The sequence below is a fragment of the Castanea sativa genome, chromosome 3, assembly GCF_040712315.1.
Source record: "Castanea sativa cultivar Marrone di Chiusa Pesio chromosome 3, ASM4071231v1".
NCBI classification, from domain to species: Eukaryota; Viridiplantae; Streptophyta; class Magnoliopsida; order Fagales; family Fagaceae; genus Castanea; species Castanea sativa.
The window spans coordinates 37,813,965-37,832,571 of record NC_134015.1 but is presented as its reverse complement, the minus strand read 5'-3'; the positions used below and the strand labels follow the sequence as shown (position 1 = coordinate 37,832,571).

General features: G+C 36.2%; 1 protein-coding gene across 1 annotated transcript; it reads left to right on the top strand.

Moving 5' to 3' along the window:
• Nucleotides 1–15,574: 15,574 nt before the first annotated feature.
• On the top strand, nucleotides 15,575–18,607 carry LOC142626748 (protein TIFY 9). The gene is made up of 6 exons (XM_075800455.1): nucleotides 15,575–15,975; nucleotides 16,091–16,247; nucleotides 16,347–16,434; nucleotides 16,569–16,692; nucleotides 17,050–17,107; nucleotides 18,189–18,607. Exons 1-6 carry the CDS (start codon nucleotides 15,855–15,857, stop codon nucleotides 18,223–18,225), a joined length of 585 nt encoding a protein of 194 aa, XP_075656570.1. The 5' UTR covers nucleotides 15,575–15,854; the 3' UTR covers nucleotides 18,226–18,607.

Below are 18,607 nucleotides of genomic sequence, written 5' to 3'. Positions count from 1 at the left end.
ACTGCAAGCCAAAATAGTCCAAATTCCAAGAGGAGGAAACGAACATGCCGACCGACTTTCCAAAGCCGCATCTGCGGAAACTATGACCCCCATCGACAAGGTACTTTCTTTCATTCAGTCCTCACCATTAATTGACGTTGTCTGCGTACAGGAAATTGGTTCCGAAAACAATTGGACCACGCCCTTGATCTCCTACCTAAAAGATGGTACGTTGCCTGATGAGAAGGAAACCGCCAGGAAGTTGAAGGTCCGGTCTGCACGGTTTGTCTTGATAAAGGACGTTCTCTACAAAAGGGGCTTTTCTCGACCATATCTAAGGTGCGTAGGCCCCGAAGAAGCAGACTATGTTATGAGAGAAGTACACGAGGGGATATGCGGCAACCACTCTGGATCACGGTCGTTGGTACAAAAGCTGATTCGGGCCGGGTACTATTGGCCAACAATGCAAAATGACGCCCAGGTTTATGTGAGAGCTTGCGACAAGTGTCAAAGGTTCAGCAACATCACTCGGCAACCGGCGGAAGAATTGACCCCCATAACTGCCCCATGGCCATTCGCCCAATGGGGGTTGGATATCATGGGACCATTCCCGATGGCAGCAAGGCAGCTGAAGTTCCTCGTCGTCGGCATCGATTACTTCACCAAATGGGTTGAAGCTGAAGCCCTAGCCACAATCACTGAAAAGAACATAAGGGGTTTTGTATGGAGAAACATTGTTTGCAGGTATGGAATTCCAAGAGTCTTAATCTCAGAAAACGGTAAACAATTTGACAACGATTCCTTCCGAGCCTTCTGTTCAGAGTTAGGAATCAAGAACCATTATTCTTCCCTAGCCCATCCTCAAGCAAATGGACAAGTAGAAGTCACCAACCGATCGTTGCTTCGAATCATCAAGACTCGGCTCGAGGGGGCAAAGGGCGTATGGCCTGAGATGCTACCCAGCGTGTTGTGGGCATATAGAACGACAGTGCGAACCCCTACAGGAGAAACCCCTTTCCGACTCGACATACGGAAGTGAAGCGGTCGTTCCGGCCGAGATAGGACTCACAAGTTATAGGGTGGCCAATCACGACGAGGGAAGAAATGATCAAGAGCTTCGTTTACAATTGGATCTAATTGACGAAGTAAGGGCGGTGGCTGAGCAGAGACTCGCGCGATACCAGGACCTCGTAAGCAAGCACTACAACTCCCGAGTCAAGCACCGAGACTTCAAAATCGGAGATCTTGTTTTAAGGAAAGTAATGGGCGCGGCCAGAGATCCCACACAAGGAAAGCTCGGCCCGAACTGGGAAGGACCCTACAAGATCGTATCATGGCGAAGAAAGGGCACCTATCACCTAGAGACTCTCGACGGACAGAAACTGCGACACCCATGGAACGCCGAGCACCTCAGAAAGTACTACCAGTAGAGGATAACAATTAGAACGTTACTCCTCATTACCATTTTATGATCCTTAGTTATTTGTCTTAGCTTATTCTTGTCTACAGTATATTTTAAGTCCAAAGGGCTAAAAACTTATCTTTCCTATTTTTGAGCAAAATTTTACTTATGCATTTATCATAATAAGAGGAGGTTCATCCAGAAACGACTAGTGAATTTTTTATGTCTTGAAGAAAACAACAGGTCCTCTACATATAAGTCCACAAAGTGGACGGCCAACGTCTAAGTCCACAAGGTGGACGGCCTACATCTACGTCCACAAAGTGGACGGCCTACATCTACGTCCACAAAGTGGACGGCCTACATCTAAGTCCACAAAGTGGACGGCCTACATCTACGTCCACAAAGTGGACGGCCTACATCTAAGTCCACAAAGTGGACGGCCTACGTCTAAGTCCACAAAGTGGACGGCCTACGTCTAAGTCCACAAAGTGGACGGCCTACATCTAAGTCCACAAAGTGGACGACATGCTTATAAGTCCACAAAGTGGACGACCTACATCCAAGTACACAAAGTGGACGACCTGCTTATAAGTTCACAAAGTGGACGATCTACATCTAAGTCCACAAAGTGGACGGCGTCGTAAATAAATCCACAAAGTGGACAATCTTACACATAAAATCCACAAAGTGGACGATCCCAATCTAAGGACAACAAGGTGAACGACCTCATTGCTATAAGGCCTTACCACCAAGCGCATAAGATGTACAAGGGCAATAAAATGCTGATATGTTCCCTCTTGAGCTCGTCACCTTGCCATGATGCAACAAGGTGACGGCGTCGTGTTCAAAGTGACGGCGTTATGTTCATAATAACGGTGTTATGTTCAAAGTTAGTTGACGGCATCGTTCGTAGAAAAATGGGCGTATTGCCAAATAAATACATCGAGCTAGATTCGCTGAAAAAGAGGCTGACGCCGTCATCAATTCAAAAATTGGATTGAAGAAAAATACCATCACCCTTAAGCTGACGAGTTCATGACGGACAATTTTGACTTAATAAAAAAAACACACATGCTTGAAGCATAAAACGACATTAAAATTAAAATAGGCAATGTCTTTACAAAAGCCCAGAAAAATGGGTGCCAAGTACTACAATTTCGTCAACAGTTCTTCAAAAAAAAAAAAGCAAAAAGCTTTAATCCCATGAGAGGGCGTCAGTGTTGTCCATCATCTTCAGCAGTGGAAGGCTGGGCATAAGAGAGAGAAGGGCTGACGGCATTTTGGTCGCCATTGTGAGGATTTAGAGTCAGAGTGACGGAGTGATCCGCAGCTGGCTGGGCAAGGACGACGCTGTTGTCTCTCTGATTATTGTTGTCAGCATCTTCATGGACGACATCGCCTGCAGGGGTTGACGGGATGGACTCATCCATTGAAATCCTTGACAGATCCAAGTCCGGATAGACAGATTTTACTTGCTTCAAGCAGTCCTCGAACCCGTCACCGTAATAGGCAGCGCAAGCGTCTATAAAGGCCGACGAATCTTTGAACTCCGTCACAGCATCGTTCCTAGCCGTCTCCACTTGGACTAGGATGGATCTTAACTCCTTCTCCGCCGTCACCTTGGCCTCCGTCTCCAGCTCCCGGCGACGGGTTTCCTCCGTCAGCTTCTCCTTATAGTCCTTCAGCTCCGTGCCCAAGATTTTGTTCGCCTCCTTGAACTGCGCCTGACCGTCAGCTAGGTACTTGACGCGCTCATTCAGACGGGTGATCACCCCCTCCTTGGCAGAGCACCTATTCGACAAGGCCTTCACGCGAACCATAGCCTATATTAAAAAAGATAGAACAACGTCAGGATGATTAAGACTGATCGAACACCAACAGTAAAGTGAAAAGAGACACATACCCTAGTGAGATCAAAAAGGGCTGACGCCCCTATCTCGTCAGTAGTTTGCTCCACACAAGGATCCGTCTCCTCATCCTTTAAAATAGATTCCGTCACCTCTACAGCATAATCCTTGTGGGTCAGTAGACGGCGTACGGATCCTTGGACAACGGGCCCTGACGAAGTCATCAGACCCTTGCCTGCCCCGTGAGCAGACCTAGGAGGTGACGGCCTTCGAGATGACTGGTCCCTAGGAGTGGGGGCAACCTTCTTCCCCGGACGGTCTACCCTGCCGTCAGGTTTTCTCTTGGCCGCAGCCTTCTCAACGGGCTTGAGGGCTGACGGTGGGGTTAGCTCGCCCCCAGCCTTCTCCTGCTATTTTTTCTTAGCCGCAGCTGCAGCTCTGACCCTTTGCTTAGCTGACTCCATTTCTGCAAAGAATAAGGGTTAGAAAGAAACAACGTCAGGATAAAGACAAGAAGTTGAAGGACACTCACGTCGACGAGAATAGGCGTTCAATTTGCAAGCCTCCTCCGTCAGTTCAGGGCCACCACAATATAAGTGAAGGGTGTCTAACGTGATTAGATCCCGACACTTCCTCTCGTCCAAAGGAATGGCCGTCACTCGACGGATGAAGTCCTCTTGCTCCGCGGTGATACGTGGACGGTTGTTAGCTGCAGTGAAAAGTGACGGGTTAGGACAGCAAATAAGTAGACGGAGCGAGAAGGGCCGACGGTATTAACCTGAATCTCTAACATATGCCCATGTATTGTCAAAACCACTGGGCATCGTCTCCCACTCTTCTGGACGACACACCCAATTTGTTCCTTCTACAAAGAAGTATCTTCCCTTCCACTTCCTATTGGAGTCAGGCATATCGGACACTAACTTCAACTCCTTATCCCTTACTGCAAAGTGGTACACTCCTTTTGACGAGGAAATGTGCTGAGGACGATAACACCAAAAGAACTCGTCCAAAGTCAGCTGACGGTTCCCACCGCTCAGACGGCCCCACAAGATCTCGGCACCAATGAAGGTTCGCCAAGCATTGGGGGCAATCTGGCTGACGGATATCCCCAGGAAGTTAGCCAGCTGACGGTGTAATGCCGTCAGCGGCAGCCTTAGCCCAGCCGCGAACATGGCATCATACATGCCGACGTCCGCGGTTCGTCCGGAGTAACACTTCTCACCTTCCTCAGGAAGACGAATGGGAATGTCGTCTGGTATTTGATAACGGGACCGCAAACTTTTAAAAACGTTCTCCGTCATCGTTGGGAGAAAATTGTTGACGGACCACTCTGAGGGTAAGATGAAAGGACGGTCATCACTAGAGGATCCCGAGGTACTCTCTAAGGCTTCCTCATCGTCGTCACTCTCGCCCTCGTCACTGATACTTGCATTTTCGGGAATTCCCTGGTCTTCATCGTCTACATCACCGCTCACCCTAGAACTCTCTACTTCACCGTCAGAACGAGTTGACGATTCTCTTTCTGACGACCAGGATAGGCCCTCTGCGGGCTCACGACCTGACGGGAAAACTTCGTCGTAACCCGCTCCGTCGCGGATCGACGACTGGTCACTTGGCGTCTCCCTAGACATCTGACTACCTACAAACGACGGGTTTCTTTCTAAGATCCTAGGCAGACGACTTCACTAAAGGGCGACACTATAAAAATTAAAAAGTAGAATAGCGAAGACTTACGTGTAGGAGGACGGTCTCAGGAAGCTGACGGCTGCGCGGTTGACGATGTGACAAGGCTGGCAGTGACGGATTCGTTCTCTCAAGATGGACAAGGCAGAAAAAGTGGAAAAAAGGTAAATAGTGAAGTATATATAGGAGAGAAGAGGCGCGAAAGACGAAGCGACACACTCGTCCAGACACGGAGCCAATCTGCTTATGACATGTGTCCCACCATTTAATGAACATGGCACAAATCACCATGCAAACACCATTTCCCCAGTAACACCAACTCCATGACCCGTCGCCCATAGCTGACGGGATAATGGAGTGGGGGGCAACTGATAGTGACGTTATTACAAGCTGACGGAAGTTCACTTGTTACATACTGAATGCACGTTAAGAAGCTGATGGCAATACGCTATCCGTCAACTACTGTCATTGACACCTCTTTAGCATTCATAGCCATGCCCCTTACGTAGCAACATTAAGCTGACGGATCAACGTGGACGAGTTAGGGGTGACGACCTTGGCTGTAAGGTCTTTGACTGATGTCCTTGGCTGACGGATCACGTCGACGTACGTAAGCTGACGACAGTATAGGAGTTACACGTGGGCTGACGACCTTGGCAGGTGAAGGCTGAAGGAATAACCCAACTTTCATTTTTAGCCTATCTTGACCTCTGCTTATGTGAATATAAGGAAAGTCCTTGCGCTACGCGTTCGACTTAGTTAAGAAGATTCCTATAAGGAAAGGGCTCAATACAATAGGCAAAGATCCGCGAATTACTCTTTTAAAAAGGAAAGTACTTCTTCACCAAGGCGCATATTTCAGCCACACACCACTATATATACCCCAAGACCCTCATGACCCAAAGGTACGCACAATTACCTCAACTCTGGCACTCTAGGGTTGCTTAAAAGATTCTAACTTGATCGTCGGAGGGTCTTTGGCCGGCACCACACCGGTGCTCTCTGTCGATCACCTACTTTGTCTTTGCAGGTATTGCTTCAAATCGGTGGAGTACTAGCAGCTTACTGGTGATCTTTTAGGCATCATCAATTGATAAATTCCAATTTTCTTATGTTTCTGTAAAATTTGAACTCATCGGTACACTTCTTTTTTTTATAGGATGAGTACACGTTTTTATTTTTTATTTTTTATGGGAGATAGATCGGTACACATGCTGATATGTTATAGTGCCTACATAACATTTTTTTTTTTCATATAATATGCAGATAAAACTTCTTCTTTTTTTTGGATAGGAAATGCATATAAAACTTTGATTGTCGCATGTGTAGCTTTTGTTGATGCCTACACAGACTTCCTTCTTTTCTTTTTTTTATGCTTTATACGTGCGTACATCATTTAAACTGCTTTTCTTTTCTTTTTCAAACACATCATCCAAAGTCCAAACTCCTTATTTTGATTATTTTTAAGCTATATTTTCGTGTGATGATTAGTTTTTTTTATTATTATTATATTATGATGTGCTGCTATAGCTAATATTAGAATAGTTTTAGTGAGTTTTCCTCACATGAATAGTAGGACCGTATCACCGCACCTAAAAGAATCTTTTTGCTCAAGAAGAAATTAGATGTTGGTTTGATAAATAATACCTAAGCTACCTTAGAAGTAGACTTTTTTTTGGATGAATCAGTTAGCCTTAGGAGCGGACTAGAGTTTTGTAGTTGTAAGGCATTGATCTACTCATCTTCTTATCCTTAATTATTTTGGAAAAAAAAAATTCTAAGAACGGTAGTGGTGCCTGCCTCATTTGGCCGAGCAAAATATTGAGTGCCTAACATCTTATTATGACAATTTAAAAACCTTTAATTTTAGAATTTAATGATGTATTTTCAAGCCAAATGCCATCACATTAAATTACTCTAAAAAAGTCACCTGCAAAGTCTCATATTAATGTGTCAAAGTTCACTACAGATTAAAATCACTTGATTTGAAATGAAATTCACAAAAATCATTTTATTTCTAAAAGTAAAATAATAGAAAATGTAATATTAAGCTATTCACAAAACTTGAATAACTAAATTAACATACTTTGATAAGTAGATAAGTAAATAAATCACAATTTAGGTTTTTTTTTTTTCTCTCTTTAATTAAATAATTGGCGATTTCATGTAAAACTCTCGATTTAAGGATAATACCGTTTACAATGCAATCAACATTTTGCACATTACTTTGTGTGTTATGTGTAGTATAACTTGTTCCACACTTCCTTAAAATTTACCATAGTTTTTTAGTAGAATTGTGGAGTGTTTTTGTGTTAAAACTCATTTCTCTCTCCCTTGTGTATGTTTGTTTCTCCAGAAAAATAAATAATTAAATTTGTGCAACACAATTTCAGCCATTCGCACAGATTGGCCCAATAAGGAAAATTAGCAGGTCCAAGTTGTGGTCACTCACATAATATAAGTACTTCTAGGGAATAATTTCCACAGTTGAATGTTCACCTTGAAATTCACAATTATGGCCGTCTAACATCCTTTTTTTTTTTCTTTTTTTCTTTTTTTTTTTTTGCATTTTTCACATTTTTATGTCCAAGTTCAATTAACTATGCATGGACTTATATGTGTGATTATGTGTCATAACCTTTTCAATCTGTTGATGCCTTGATTTCCGTTGGTTTTGACCATGATCTTGTTCATTAAAAGTATTTAGTCTAAGCATTTGATGCATGCTTCGGTTAAGAGAATGCTTTGTGATTACATTGATAAATTCTGGTTTTCTCATGTGTCTGAAAAATTTGAACTCATAGGTACCCATGTGACATGATGCGCGCCTACATAACTTTTTTTTTCATATCATATGCATATAAAACTTTGATTGTCGCATGTGTAGCTTTTGTTGATTCGAATGTGTACGTGAACTTCCTTTTTTTCTTTTCTTTTCTATTTTATGCATTATACGTGCGTACATCATCGAAACTATTTTTCTTTTCTTTTCTTTTTCAAACACATCGTCCAAACTCCTTATTTTTTATTATTTTTAAGCTATAATTTCATGTGATGATTAGTTCTTTTTATATTATGATGTGTTGCTATAGGTAATTTTAGAATAGTTTTTGTGAATTTTCCTATCATGATTAGTATGACCATACGTAAAAGAATCTTTTTGCTCAAGAAAGAAGTTAGATGTTGGTTTTATGAATAATACCTAAGCTACCTTAGGAGTGGACTTGAGGCTTATAGCTATAGGGCATTGGTCCACTCATCTTGTTATCCTTAATTGCTTTGAACAAAAAACCTAAGAACAGTGGTGCCTGCCTCGTTTGACTAAGTAATATTGAGTGTCTAACACCTTATTATGATAAGTTAAAACCTTTTACCGGTAGAGATTAATATGATGGATCGAATATAAATAAGTGAAACAGAAGATTTGAATTCTTTTCTCTTCACCATAATTTAGAATTTAATGATGTATTTTCAAGTCAAATATCATCACATTAAACTACTATAAGTCTCTCACTAAGTCTCATATTAATGTGTGAAGGTTCACCATAGATTTAAATCACTTGCATTTAAAGTGGAATTCACAAAAATCATTTTATTTCTAAAAGTAAAATAATAGAAAGGGTAGTGTAATTTATCCACAAAATTTGAAGAACTAAATTAACATACTTTGATAAGTAAAAAAAATAAAATTAAACTCTGACACGATATTAATTTAGGAGTCAAAATCTTAGCTTGTCAAAATTCATAGAGAAGTTCTAATAATCAATATTAAATAAAAATTTTTTTCAGATACCTTGATTTTTTTTTTTTTTTGGAGTAAAAGATATCATGATAATTAGATAAGAAAGATTTGAATTTTGCATGCCTCTGTTTCTTCTATTAAAGAAGTGTTTGAGAGAGTAGTTTAAATTATATTATTTGAATATTTTTATATACATATGAGTAAAAAAATATATAAAAATATATATAATATTATTTAAAATATGTTAAAAATATGCTACTAAACAGAGCTTAAAATGTACTAGTTGAACCCATATAATACAACTTTATTAAAAATATCAAGATTTATAAAAGTGTACAGTAGAACTCCACCTCTGACCTCCCCCTCTCCAGAACATTAAATTTCACATGAATTACACGTGTTTGCTAGGTACTCTGAAAATCACTGCCAGCTTCAGACCACTGTTCAGGTCATTCGTTAGCATAGCAATTCTGGTTTCTCACTTCCCATCAATTCTCACCATAAAGCATTCAAGAATATATCGGGCATTACATGGTTCTATGAAACACGTTAAAATTGCATATCTTAAATCGTACTTGATAACAAGGCAATATGCGTGTCAATGACAAAAGGACCGTAAGGCACTAGCAGGTGTTGCGTGAGCGGTAGGATAAAGATATGCATAGGGGCCCTACCATTTCGGGTTAGGTGAAGATCAACAACTTAACGATTGGGTCATACTCATGCCTTTAGTCCAGTCACGTTGTTTTAATGTTCGAATCGAACTTTGCAAGTAAGTCTTTTAAGAATATAAAAAACTTAGACCTAAAAAAAATATTCAGTTAGTCAATTATTAAAGTTCTAGACTAATCTTCAAAAAAAAAAAAAAGTTTTAGACTATCCCATCAAAAAAAAAAAAAAATTTAGACTATTACGTTTAATAAGTGTTGCTTTTTCTCAATTCTACCAAAAAATATAAAATAAATAAGTGTTGCTTTTGTCCTATCGAGGAGGTGGTCTAATAGTAAGAAATTATCGTGTGTCTATTATCTTGCAAGTCTAAAGTTGTGGATTCTAGTAGATTGGGTATATTCCATCTAATGCTTGATTGCGTGAAGAGGTGGTCTGATGGAAGAAAGTATCTACAACCCATTATCTTGGGGGAAAATGTTTCTTTTTAAATATTTGGAGATATATCATTCAAATTCTTCATATATTTTTTAATTTAATGTGATTTTGAAAATATAACTGTTAAATTGCATATTAATATTATATTCCTCATAATTCAAACTTTTAAAATTTTAAAAAAATCAAAAATTAATAGCAATGACATATTTAAATTTCAAGTTTTTGTAGTAAAAAAATATACGTAAAAAATAATTTTATTAATTAAATAATAAATAATATATGATTTGAACGACATGTATATTAAAAATGTAATCCAATTGTTAGATTTTCAAAATTCATATTTAATAGAAAAAAAAATACGAGTAGAGTTTGATTTTAGTGTATGTTGCGAGCCTGTGATTGTGTGTTAGAGTAAAAATTTGCTTTATCTAATAACCAAATAGTCTTGCATGATCTGCTTTAGAGCATGAGTATTGGTAGTGCTAAAGAGCTAAATTACTATTTTTAACACCACTATATACAAAAAGTGTGATACATTAGTAGAGGTATAGGTAAAAATTTTACCTACTCAGTTACAATGCCTGTAGCTCAAAAGCTAAAATCAAATAGTATAAATTTTATTATATTTCTTATTAAAATGATATTTCTTTCTTTTTTTCTCTTTCTTTTATTCATTGGTTCCAATTATTCTTTTCACCATCTCCCCCAAGCTCTCTCTTTCTCCACTCTCACCGACAAGCCCAATCCTTCATCTCACTGCTCACCCAACGCCAACAAGCCTAGTTCTCCATCTCACTGCCAACCCAAGCTCCATCGCTGACCCAAGCCCCATCATCGACCCATCTCCCTCCTAGTCACCCTCTCGCCAAGTCATCTTTCCCATAATGCAATCCCCCACCACGCTCAAACCTTGTTCCCAACTAACTCCACCGACATTGCCTTCATCAAACTCGAGCGTCGTGAGACTAATCAAGGTAGAAACGAGGTAGAGAATTCGGCTATGGTGGTGTGGCTGGATTTTGTGGGTTTGTCTGGGTTTTGTGGTAGGAGTTTGGCTGGGTTTCATGGTGATTGAGTTTTGTGGATCAGTGGTGGTGTGGCTATATTAGTGGTGATTTATGCAGTGGTTTTTGGCTAATTTGGGTTTTTGGCAGTTTCTTAGCTTGTTAGTTGTTGTTGGTGGTTGTTCCTAGTTGGCAGTGGCAATGGTAGTGGTTGTGGTTTGTGTGGTGTTTTTTTGGTAGTGGGTTGTACATGGTGGCAATCGGTGGCTGTTGGGTGTGATTGAGTTTGGGTTTGGGGTGTAGTGGTTGTTGGTAGTTTGTGTCGCCACCTTAGCTCAAATTATTTATTGTAGTAGTGGTTGTTTATTGAAATAGATATATTATTTTATTATATTGTTTATATTATTTTATTACGTTGAAAATTGTTTTAAAAAATAAGGAGGTAAAATAGATAAAATGGATTATGACTTTACCAATGTGAATGCTCTCAAATGGATATTAATAACTTCCTTGAGTTTTTTTTCTATTAAATAAAATAAAAAAAAAATTCTCAAAAAAATAATAAATATATATTTTTCAAATTGCTTTGGGTTTGGGGAATTTATTTAGAGCTCATGCATTTGAGTCGGTGTGTAAGACGACTTTAGCTGTCACGTCAATAAAAATGATGTGATGTGACCTTCATAATTAAAAAACGTGGGCAAAGGGCAACAGAGAGGGTTTGAGTCACGTGCTTCTTGTTTACGTTCACGTTACCTGCTATCACAGGAGTAGGACAACTGTGCATTGCGTGAAATCTGCTGACTTTGCCAAATACCAGCAACCCGCACTAATATATATCTGTTTTCCCCAAATTCCTAACAACCCAACGAACCCAATTTAAAAAAAAGAAACTTCACAATCATTTTAATAATTAGGTTTTTCTAAAAAAAAATTTAAAATAATTAGGTAACCGAGTGCCCATTATGAACTGTAATGTGTAATACATGTTTTTCAAAACGGAAAATACATTTGTTAATAATTTAGATAACTCTAATTCCGAGTTTTGCATCCCAACTACTCCAAAAAATTTATATTTATAAGGTGATCATTACATATTTTATATGTAGTGGTTTTTTTTTTTTCTTTTTTTAAGAAAAAAGATTCTTTTTTATCTAAATCATCTAATTTTTTCAATTTTAAGTTAGATGTGAGCTATGTGCGGTATATATAAATGTGAAACTTGTTCCTTGTTTCCACACCTCACAAGTATTTATAATTATGAAATGACTATCGCATAATGATTATCACACTAAAAGTATGCGATAGTTTTTTAATGCTTTTTTTTAACCATGCCAATAGGGTGCATGTTATGATGCATTTAATGCTCCCTTAAATATTGATATCATTTTTTTTTTTACAAAGTTTAGTTACTAAATTAGTTATAGTTTAAGGTTACAACCTTACTCAATATCATTAGCATTATTACATATTTTGAAAATTTAACCGTTGTATTACATTTTCTTTACGCTATTAATACATATGTCAAATTTTATGACAATTTGATATTATTTATTATTTGATCTATAAGATTATATTTTATGCATAATTCTAAACTACAAAAATTTGCAATTTAAACAATTTATTGATGACATAGCTATTCATTTTTAATTTTTTAGAAATTTTGAAAGCGTGAAGGATATAAGAAGAAGATATAATCTAATGTTGGATTTACTAAAATTCACCTCAAATAAAAAGATATTAAGCAAGGTTGTAGCCTTACCTAATTTTGTAACTAAACTTTGTCATTTTTTCTAAAAAAAAATTCAAGTATGTAATAGTAAAAAAAACACATACAACCACAATAAATTTGTGCAAACAAGTCAATGACTTACTATCAAGTTTTTTTTTTTTTTAGAAAAAAATGTGTATTACAACTGTTAAATAAATATTTATCATTCTTTAACTTGTAGCCTTATGATAAAAATTGGAGAGAATTAGAAGATTTAAATGGGAGATGATTCTTCCACTTTATAAGGTTTAATTTGTTACTTATTAAATTTTGAGGTTCGATATGTTATTTTTGAAAGTTTAGGGTCTAATTTATTATGCCCTTAAACTATAGCACTTAAAATGTAGTTTTCCCTAATCCTTTATGGTTGAATACGTGCAATGTGGCAATTATCTCATAATGAATCGATCAATAATAGGATCTATGGTACCCCAAACCAACGAACGTTACTACTTAGGATAGTGGATTTGGGCTCCCAGTTTATTTGTTGGTGGGTTTCCTCACAGTCCTACAAGTTTTGCTTCAAACATAGCCTAAACAACCCAACCTCTAGTATCCCTATGATTTCCAGCCCAACACCCTCTTCCCCTCGGACTTTGCTTCTTACTTTCTTTGAATCTTTACCATTTTGTCCCCTCTGTTTCTGCTCCCTTTTTCTTTTTTTCTTTTTTTACTCTTTCTCTCACTTCCCAGAAAATCCAACCCCCATTTCTTGTCTACCCTCACTCCCTTATATAGTCTCCCCTTAATGGGATTTAAATCATTACTTTTTCACTAGTTCCCCTACAATCCCACTTTCACCTAGAATCCCTAGACAAAATCATGTCTTTTTTTCCTATTTGAATTCAAATACTCTCAATTACTTCAAAAAAAAAAAAAAAATATATATATATATATATATCTCAATTACATTCAATTCTTAAAAAAAGGGGACCAAAAAAAAAAACTATTCAATCAAAATCAAGCACGTTTTTCTTCTATTTATTTTATAATCTTAAAAAAAATATAATTACTCTTTCATGATAATTATTTATCCATTTGTTTGAGGCTAGTATATAAATAATAGAATTTTAACATTTGACATTCATTCTATAATAATTACTCTTTCTCATCATGCCAAAATACTAATTAATTTTTGATACAACCCTACCCCATACAAGAATTTTGGCATCTAATTTTTAGATGAAAATATTTTTCTTCTGAAACAAACTGTGAAAATGACACATGTATGTAGAAAGATGAAGACAACTGTAATAATGGTTTTACCTAATTTTTAGCCTGCACGTTTTGGATTCTAAATATACGAGAATATTAAATTTATGAATTGAGAAGCGTAGTCAAGATTGTTCAAAGCATCTGTGCTTCCTCTCAATTTCTTGTTGCATACTCGAAAACTTCAAAAGCAACACTCTTTATTCCAAATTTCAAAAAGCCAAAAAGGTTTTTAAAAAATTGTAGAAATTGAGTAATTTACGCAAATGAATAATATAAATAAAAGAATAAGTCAAGGACTCTCTAGACCTGTGATTCACATTGTTTATACCTGAAAGACTCGGACCAAAAAGAACACACCAGAGGAAGAATAAGTAAAAGCAAGAGACCATTCAAAAAGCCGAAAGGAACTGGACAAAACTTGGAAGTTACTGTCCCTTTGCTGAACATGGCATCTAGAAAAGGCAAACCACCAGGGGGCTACAGCACACTGCATGCCAAATTAATGCTTCAAACCATGAATGGGCAAATTTGTCAAACAATCCCATTATTCTCATTTTCCCAAAACAAACAGTAATAGCTAACTCCAAACTCACAATAATGTCGTTCGAACCATGAAACACACTTTTTTTTTATATATTTTTTTTATATCTTTTCACACTTTTTATCCTCTCACAAAATAGTTCACTATTTTTGAAATGTCTAGTTTATTATGAAACGTTAACAAGCAGGTTAAGTTGCTCTTTAAGCATGAGTTAAGGTGCTCTTTTAAGAATGAGTTATTATGAGATCTAGTTAATAAATAAAATTAAAAAATTGGCATAAATTAGTAAAAATAGTTGAAAATATTGTTTAAATAATAAATGAAACTCAAAAAGTTGGTTTCATTGACTTCACCGCTCACATCTTATAAAGCTGATAAAACATCTTATATAAAATAAAAAAATTGACATAAAAAAATTTCTTAACACGTATCTTATAGTGCCAGTTAACACTGCTCTATTAATAATAGATAATAAAGTGATAACACGGTGAGAGCTCGAGAATCAATATAAACTAATAAAATATGTAAACATAATTCGCGTGTCATGTGATTGATTGTAAGTAGCAGACAAAAATTAATGGGTTCATGTGTTAGTAATAAATAACTATTCACAGTTTATTATGTAAATTGTGAAAAAAGTTGTTTACATTTTTTTATTATAAAAGTCTAAAAAAATAATAATTATAAAAGAACTCAAATAAATTGCAAACTTAATTATTCTGAAAAATATTATAGAAATTATTGTGTTACTTAATTGTAGTATAAAAAATATTAGAGAATTTATTGTGTTTCAGTATTACTTTTATTCATAATAATATTCAACAAAATTATGCCAACCCAACAAACAAGTCAGGTCGATCACGAGTACAGTCCAAGCATGAAAAAGACCCAACATAACTAAAACTTGCATTACCGGGCGTTTACCACATATATAATAATAAAGAAAAAGAAAAGTTATAACTCTGCTTGGTAAAGATATTTAAATAATAAAAATTGTTATTTAAACATTACAATATATATTTTTATATACTTTTTTATTTTTATAAAATATCATAATTTTTGTTACAATTTTTATTACAATTATTTACCTAAAAGGCTGAGTTAGGAAAAAAAAAACTCATGTAAAAGTAACAAACAATAAACCCATCTAAAAAAGTTGTGAAAAAATTAGTATGATGTTTTATGTGATATTACTATTATCACACGTTATAATAAATTATTATAATAATTATGAGTCGGAGCCTGCTTCTTTATTGACGACACCACGTGGAAGACGTGTGCCAACATTTGGAGCAAGCTTTTAGCTTCCGCGCTCTCAAGTCTCGACACAACACAACATAAGATTCTCTCTCTCTCACGTTTGTTTCAAAATCTCATGTACCTCGTGCCTTTCTTCAACACCTCTTTATTGTAGCTACCTCCCCCTTTCTCTCTCTATCCACTTCTTTATTTTTTTTTTTTATATAAACTTCTCTTTCTTCAACCTCCCGCCTTAGCGTTTAAGTTCCTTACCATTTACCAACACTAACTCATAGAAAGAAAAAATTTTGAGAAATTATGGCAAAGGCAACCGTTGAGCTTGATTTTTTTGGAATGGAGAAAGAGAGTTCTTCCTCTTCTTCCTCCTCCTCCAAATCCCAGTTCCAAAAGTTCCTCGATCGCCAGAGAAGCATTCGAGGTTTGTTCCAGTCTTCCCTTTTTCTTTGCTCTTTGTTTTGGCTTTTCATTCTCATATAGGTGTTGAATTGAAGGTTTTTTTTTTTTTTTTTCTTTCCCTTTTTGGGTTTTGACAGGAATGCAGAGTGCCATTTCGAAGATTAACCCTGAGGTTCTGAAATCTGTGATTGGGTTTGGTTCGGTGAACAATGGCTCAGGTTCAGTGCCCTCGAGTCCAAACAGAGAGCAAATTCTCTTCCCTGTTTTGCCTGTCTGTTCTGCTCCTACACTCAGGTACTAAATTCACAATTTTCATTCTTTGAAATTACAAAAAGAAAATAGAAAAATTTGTTTATATTTGTACTGAAAATAATTTGTTATGTTGAAATTCAGGCCTAGTTCGGAGAACCTTTCAGATTCAGCTCCTTTGACTATTTTTTACAATGGTACTGTCTCCATTTTCGATGTGCCTCGAGACAAGGTTTGTTTTGTTCAATTAATTCTTAATTCAGTACTAATAGTATTAACAAAGTTTGCTAGCTAGCTAGCCCAGCTAGCGTTGTTTCTAATTTGGTATTAATAATGACACAAAAAAAAATTTGCATGATTGATTAGGCGGAGACCATTTTGAAGCTTGCTGTGGATGGAACCTCGAAAGCTGTTGAAAGTACATTGGGCCCAAAAATTGCAGTTCCTTCAAGCGGCCAAGAACAACAACTACTCCAAACACTTAATGGAGGTTAGTTTCAGCTAAATCTATTTTTACCTTTTCTTGAATATCAAGAATATGGGGTTTCTTAAAAATATGGGGTTTATTAAGTGGTGTATTAATAAATAGTGTGCTAAAATAGTTTTTTTTTTGCCTTTTCCTGCTGATGCTTTTAGAAATGGATTAAAATCTGATTTAAGGAGTTTATTACTGTAGAATATATGTGCAATTCGGGTATAAAGTTAAATTTGGATGAAATACTGTTAGTTTATATTTTTTGGTATGTAAGAGTGGATGGTAGGCAAGATTTCAAATCATAACACATAAAGTTGTAGGGTTACTATTTTTCTTCGAAGTGAGGTAATTATTGTTGAATGATACTTGCAGATCTGCCAATTGCGCGAAGCAGGTCGTTGCAAAGATTCTTAGAGAAGCGCAAGGAGAGGTAAAAAAACACATCCTTTTATTTTTATTTTTTATTTATTTATTTTTCGGCTTTATACTGTTCAGTTTTTTTTTGGGGAAAAAAGTTCCGGACCTCTAGGAAAAAATAGAGTAAAATATAAGGTTTTAATTTTAAATTACAATTAAAATTACTTTTTTTTTTCTTCAGTAACATCTTACCACTTTTGTAAAAATGTCGTAGATATATACTTTTTAAAATAAAAATATTATGGGTTTAAAGTGGATTTTGTTAGATAGATTTCAAGGGATTGTTAGTTAGTTTGATCCATGCGATAATGAAGAGAGGAAGATGATTAGATGCCATGATTGACCTCTCCATATCTTCTAACTAAAGGGATATCATATTGTCTGTTGAGATTTGGATAGATTTAGTAGATTTACTCATATCATGTCATAGATTATGGTTGATTTCTATTATTAATATCTCTTACCTCGATGAAGTTAGATTATAATATATCTTAGTAACTTAAAAAAAAAATGTTATATAATAATTTCCATTGTAATTCCAAAAATAATTTCTATAATAAAATCCTCTTTCCATCAATAATAATGAGATTAAAAATTGGGTACTTGACCAAAAAAAAAAAAAGAAATTAAAAATTGGGGGTGAATAACATGGACTTCCATCAAAAGTTATCAAAAAATGGTTTCAAGTACATCCCCTCTCCATTTTTTATTTTTATTTTTTGAATCCGCTTTGAATCCAATTGGAAATTTGAGCTAGTGGGCAGTAATAAAATGTATTTGGTGGTGAGGAAGTGTTGTTTAACCCAAAAAAAATTAAAGCTATTGGAATTGGTACAAACTTAGCTAGATGAGGGAGCTGTTGGGTCTCATTAACTATTTGGTCCTGATACATTAAAAATGCACCGAAAGACAAAAAGCAATTGAAAATGCACGCGCTTTTTGACTGGGTTTGCTGTACCGACTTGAAATGTTTTATGCGTGTAAAAACAAACATTTTCCGTGAATGTTTGAAAGTCAAATGATTGAAGCTTAATAGTATTATGCTATTTCAAAATTTAATAACACGCGGTTTTGATTCTTTTGCTTGTGTGCAGGCTGACTTCCGTTTCGCCTTACAGTTGCTACACCTAAGAATACGCGTTTTTAGTGCATGAACAAGAAGACCAAAGAAAGGAGCTATCTCCATCCCTACAAGAAGATGAACCGAACATATAATATATAATAGTAGTTGTAGAATACTTTTGTCCTTTTGTCCTTCAAGGATTTCAGCTAATTGTAGTAGTCTTTTTTCCTTGCTCGGACAGAATGGTACTACTTCTACTGGCATTAGAATTAGCTTTACTTAAGTAGGGACCGCTATTAGGTGGTTCACGTTTTAGTTATGGGTGTACTGAATGCTGAATAGTATTTCTTTCTTTCCCTCTAAGCTTTTGGCAATTTCTCCAAACTATCCTTTGGTCTTCCATGCGGATTTGAAATTGAAGCTATTCATTTATTTATTATAATGTTCTAA

Bases quoted from the DNA above. Each gene is read 5' to 3' on its own strand.
- LOC142626748 (XM_075800455.1), top strand. From the start codon at position 15,855: ATGGCAAAGGCAACCGTTGAGCTTGATTTTTTTGGAATGGAGAAAGAG. The intron at 16,435-16,568 runs GTTTGTTTTGTT...ATGATTGATTAG, and splicing joins TCGATGTGCCTCGAGACAAG to GCGGAGACCATTTTGAAGCT. The intron at 17,108-18,188 runs GTAAAAAAACAC...GCTTGTGTGCAG, and splicing joins TTAGAGAAGCGCAAGGAGAG to GCTGACTTCCGTTTCGCCTT.